This window comes from Chinchilla lanigera, unplaced genomic scaffold (assembly GCF_000276665.1).
Source record: "Chinchilla lanigera isolate Chin_1 unplaced genomic scaffold, ChiLan1.0 scaffold00012, whole genome shotgun sequence".
Taxonomy (NCBI): domain Eukaryota; kingdom Metazoa; phylum Chordata; class Mammalia; order Rodentia; family Chinchillidae; genus Chinchilla; species Chinchilla lanigera.
Window position 1 is genome coordinate 30,555,520 of NW_004955413.1, and position 5,605 is coordinate 30,561,124.

At 62.0% G+C, this 5,605-nt stretch overlaps 1 protein-coding gene across 2 annotated transcripts in view; it reads right to left on the bottom strand.

Annotated features, from left to right (window-relative positions):
* The window catches only part of Celsr1 (cadherin, EGF LAG seven-pass G-type receptor 1), a gene marked incomplete at its 5' end in the record, with an annotated part of 105,931 nt that extends 100,326 nt beyond the window's left edge, over positions 1 to 5,605 (bottom strand). For both annotated transcript variants that reach the window (XM_013511387.1, XM_013511386.1), the window contains 1 exon segment: positions 2,350 to 5,605. In XM_013511387.1, coding sequence (XP_013366841.1) covers positions 2,350 to 5,605 — 3,256 coding nt within the window.

Genomic DNA, 5,605 nt, shown 5'->3' on the forward strand with positions numbered 1-5,605 from the left:
AAAAAAAAAAAGGTCACTCAGGTATGCCACATATGACAAGACAAAAATGTCACACATGAAATGAGCACCTTGTGTGGCTGGATGGCATTCAAAACTGGCAGTTATTTGAATTTCACCACATTCAGACTTCATATTTTCTTTCTGAAAATGTGTGTGTTAGAGGATGTTACACAAGGCCCTCAAGACGACAGGCTTATAATCCCAGGCAGGCTCCGCCCCGCCAAGGCTCCGCCCATGGCTCCAGCCTCCGCCCCTGCAGGCCCCCTCAGAACCTAATAGCCGCGCCTCCAGGGCGGTAATAATGCATCAAAGCCTTTAGGGTATGGCTGTAAATCCTGCCATGCCAATTAGGCTGCACGGAAAACAGTGGTGAGTTTGAACCAACAGCTTTCCCACATTGTTCCCCAATAAAACCTAAGAGTCAGCCCCGTTCACCCAGGGCTGAGCGCTTCCTCCGCCTTGGTTTCCCCCGGGCTCTGCTGTTCCGGCTTTTGCTGAGCATTAAAGCTGAGCCCCGGGGTCTGAAGGTAAGCAGCATTCCCACGTGCGCATCTTACCCTGAGGATTCCAAACTAATTTCTAAAACCTTCCCTTAGTGGACAGAGGGGAGCCTGAAGGGTGGGTTTCTTTCATGGGGATCGCAGCCCCTCCTTCCTGACCCTGAAAGTGACTGACAGCCCCGGAGCCTCCACAGCCTCCACTGCCTCATCCGGAAGCCTTCAGTTACCACGAAGACAAACGAAAGCATGAGTGCGTGTCTAGGAAGCTGCTTCTGGTCTGAGCGCGTGGACGCTCACGAGAGGCCGGTGAACCACGCACCGCTGCCAAGAAGCACGGTGTGGGTTTGGTGCTGGGCAGCGGGAGCGCCCAGGCCCGACAACAGCTTCGGTCCAGGCCACGGGCCTCCTGCAAACCAGGCCCACACACCTGCTGTCCACGCACTCAGGGGACACGCAAACGCCCCCAGGCCAGCACAGGCCTGCTCCTGCTCTCACCGTGTTACCCCAAAACTCTGAACCCTAATGCGTTGCCAAGTTGTCTTTATGCACACGAAAGTTTGTGCTCGGCTTTATCTAGCAAACACAAAGCCACAGGGAAAAAACATACCGGGAGTACCCGCAAGCCCCGGGAACAACGCGTCCCCACCTGAGCGCCTATTTTGTACTCTGTACACGTCCGCACCACCTCATACAACCTAAAATAGTCACCTCGTGCAGCCCAAACCACGCCGAGGCGTTGCATGACACCAAAACTGAACCCGAGTGTCCCTGGTCAGCGGGGGAGACAAACTGAGCTGGAACCTGCCCACTTCCCGATCCTTGGAGCATAAACTCCCCTGCAAGACCAGTCAGAAAATGGACTTTTCCCTTCTTCCAGGCCTCCCATGGCGAACTGTATGCTGTTAACTTATCGTTTAAACAACTCATCTAGATGTGCACGTGGCCTATACAGCTGAGCCCTTCTCCAGGGTATTTTGGTCTCATAAATAAGGTGCTGGGTCACATCCAGGACGGGGAGCAAACAGGCCCCTCACAGAGCCACCCTGGGTGCATTCGCCGTGTCTCCCCATTCCCACGCCCTCTGCTGTCCCCAACCCTAGCACTGCAGGCCGCCCAGGCATGCAGGGGTCAGCAGGGTGGGGGGCCCACTCTTCCCTGCCCAGCCTTCAGGGCTGAGCTGCGCCCTCCTTGCTTGGTGTTGCCCCGGGCTCGGACCGCAGCCTGGGTTCTCACACCAGCTCCACCACCAAGTAGGGCGGGCTCTGAAACAGCTCCCATTAAATTACAAGCCTGGTCCAAGAGCAGGAGCCAAGATCAAACATGGCCCTGCCTTTCAAAGAGCTGCCTCAGAGATAGCACACAGGAGCCGACTGCTGTTATTATCTGCGGGAGACAGAAACACCAGACTCGGGGAAGAGCAGGCGTATTACAGGGTGACTCAGGAACTAGAAGGTAATTTCCAAGGGTCCCACCCGGGAACTAATTGGCACATGGAGCGGGCAGTGACCTTTGATCCTTCCAGACAGCCGTGCGTGTGGCAAGCTGACCCAAAAGGATCACCACGTAAACCAGACGACCCAGATAACCCTGAAGCCAGGCTGTAATTGTGCGACTCCGGACAAGACTTGGGAAGCCCTGCCCTTGAACTTGAAGCAGCCCGGGCCTGCTCCCTGCAAAAGTGCTGAGCAGGCCGGGTGGGGAGCACACCCCCGGCATCCAACAGAGGCAGCAGATGCCTGGGCCCTGCCCGGATGTGCCCTGGCACGCCCACCTGGCCGGGCCCTTGGCGGGGCCCTAAGGCTCTCCCAGGGGCCCACAGGGAGCCACTCCTTCCCCCCAGGCCACTCACCAGACACAGACACCTCCATGAGCGCCTCCAGCGGCCGGTTGTTGTCCAGGTCCCGGCTCAGCTGCAGCTCGCCTGTGGCCGAGTCCAGCAGCAGCAGATGCAGCTCGTTGCCCCGCAGGAAGGTGTAGTTGAGGCTGTCCGAGAGGTCGGGGTCGTGGGCCGGGATGCGCCCGATCACGCCGCTCGGGAAGCTGTTGGACTTGTTGGTGACATAGTTGTTGAAGAGAATCTGAAAGTCCGGCAGCTCGGGCGGGTTGTCATTCTGGTCCAGCAGGTGGATGCGCACGGTGGCCCGGCTCACCAGCGGCGCCGATGTCGCCTGGACCACCAGCATATAGTCCCTGCGCACCTCAAAGTCCAGCTCGGCCAGGGCGCGAAGGTCCCCGCTCAGCAGGTCCAGCTGGAAGACCTCGGGCACATTGCCCTCCACTATCTGATACATGATCTGGGCGTTGGGGCCCTCGTCAGGGTCGTTGGCACGAATCTTCGCCACCACTGACCCCACCGGGCTGTTCTCTTCCACAAACAACTCCAGCTCGTCCCTCTCAAACACAGGCGGGTTGTCGTTGATGTCCAAGACCATCACCTGGATCTCCACTGAGGCACTGAGGGCAGCTGGGCTGCCCCGATCCACAGCCAGCGCCCGAAGGTTGTACACGGCCACGTTCTCCCGGTCTAGCCGGCGCTGGGTGCGGATCACGCCAGAAGTGGGTTCAATGTAGAAGTCCCCATCACCATCGTCCCCACCCTGGAAGGTGTACAGCAGACGGCCATTGGGGCCCGAGTCCCTGTCTGTGGCAGAGATCTGGAGGACACTGGTGGATGGGGGAGCATCCTCAAAGACAGAACCCTGGTAGAAATCCCGCAGGAACCTGGGCACATTGTCGTTGGCATCCAGGATAAGGATCTCCAGGGAGGTGGTGTCCGATTTCTGAGGGATGCCATTGTCCCGGGCCGTGATGGCCAGCGTGTAGGCAGCCTGATCCTCGTAGTCCAGCTCTGTCATTGTGTAGATGGTGCCCGTGTCCGGGTCAATGCGGAACTGCGGCACAGGGTCCTCCAGCACGTAGGTTATCCGGGCATTCTCGCCCGTGTCCTCATCGGTGGCACTGATGGTGGCAATAGAGGTGCCCACGGGCCGGTCCTCGCTGACACTGACGGTGTAGTGAGAGCTCTGGAAGACCGGCCGGTGGGTGTTGGCATCGGTGACGTTGATAAAGACCTGCACAGTGTGTGAACGCGTGCCATCCGACGCAGTCACAGCCAGAACATACTGCCGCTCCTGCTTGTAGTCCAGGGGCAGCGCCAGCGTGATCAGGCCTCCGCCGCTCTGGCTGCTGAGTGCAAAGCGGTTCCGAGTGTTGCCCCCGGTGAGCTGGTACGTGATCACGCTGTTGGCGTCCCGGTCACGGGCCCGCAGCGTCAGCACGCTGCTCCCCACGGCTGCGTCTTCATTGAGACGCAGCTCGTACAGCGGCTGGGTGAACACCGGGTCGTTGTCATTCACGTCTAGGACCGTGATGGACACGCTGGCCGAGGAGCTCATGGGTGGTGAGCCGTGGTCCACCGCCTCCACCCCAAAGCTATAGTGTTCCACCTCCTCCCGGTCCAGCTCTGCACACACCGTGATCCAGCCCGAGCTGTTGTGGATCTGGAAGGGGAAGTCCAGGGTGGAGTCGGGGTCCTCGGGCCCAGCACCGCCACCCCCCAGGGCCGCTGAGCCCGTGTCGACCAGGCGATAGTGCAGCCGGGCGTTCTCCCCCGCGTCCGCATCCACTGCCTGGATGTGCAGCACTGAGTGTCCCAGGGGCACGTTTTCCAGCACCGTGGCCTGGAAGGGGCTGCTCACAAAGATGGGAGCATTGTCGTTCACATCCAGCACCTGCACGGACACCAGCCCGGAGGAGTTGATGAGGGGGGGCCGGCCGCCGTCCTGGGCCTTGATGCGCAGGGTGTACTCCCGGATGGCCTCGAAGTCCAGCGGGTTGATCACATCCAGGCTCCCGCTCAGGGAGTGCAGGTAGAACTGCCCCTTCAGGTTCCCGCTCACAATGCTGTAGTGTATGGCCGCGTTCTGCCCCTGGTCGCGGTCGGTGGCTTGCACTCGAAGCACGGGTGTGTTAACAGCCAGGTCCTCCGGCACCTGGACCACATAGCGTTTCTCGCTGAACTGAGGGTAGTTGTCGTTTTCGTCCTCCACCACGATGTGCACAGTGGCTGTGGCGCTGAGCGGGCCCGGGTTGCGGCCCTGGTCATTGGCCTCCACTAGCAGCTGGTACTCGGCTGCCTCCTCCCGATCTACCTCCGCCCGAGTTCGCACCACCCCTGAGCGCGCATCTATCTCAAAGACACCCCCGGCACCCTCCAGCAGGCGGTAGCGCATGTTGGCGTTGGAGGGCGCATCGCCGTCGGTGGCACGGATGGTCAGCACCTCATAGCCCACCTCGAGGTTCTCGCGCACGCGTTCACGATACTCGGACTGCTCGAAGACCGGGCTGTGGTCGTTGGTGTCGCTGACGGTGACGGTGAGGTAGGTGGCGGCTGAGCGCCGCGGCGAGCCGTGGTCCACGGCGCTGACCTTGAGCACATGCGTGTCCTTGGTCTCGCGGTCCAGCTCGCGGGCCGTGGTCACGGTGCCCGTGGCCGAGTCGATGAGGAAGTACCCATTGGAGCGCTCGTCGAATAGTGCCTCCATCTGGTAGCTCAGGCGCCCCGCCTCGCCCTCGTCCGGGTCGTGCGCGCGCAGTTCGATGACCTCGGTGCCGGCCGGCTCGTTCTCGGGCACCGACACCTGGTAGCTGGGCAGCGGGAACTGGGGGCTGGTGCTGCCACCTGCACCCCGCCTGGCCCGCCGCGACCCCCCCGATCGGGCCTTGGGCAAAATCGGCGTCGGCGACGACAGTGTCCCCAAGGGTGGGTCTAGCTCTAGCTCCCCCCGGAACGAGCCTGGCGCGCGCCGAAGGGCGCACCGCAGGCGGAGGCGAACAGGGCCTCCGGGCAGCGGGCAGAGAGGGTGGGCGCGCGGGCAGCGGCGGGTGGGGACCAAGGCGAGGGCCGCGAGCGCCAAGTGCACCGAGTCCCCTGCGCCTCCAGGAGCCGGGGAGCGGAGCGCGCCACTGATCCCGGGCCCGGATAGGCGTCGCTGTCGGGCGGCCAACCAGGGATGCAGGCTCAGCGCCGTGGGGGCGCCCCGGGCCGTCAGGAGGGCTCGCAGCCGTGGGGGCGGCAGCGGGCGCCACCCCAGGCGCGCGCAGCC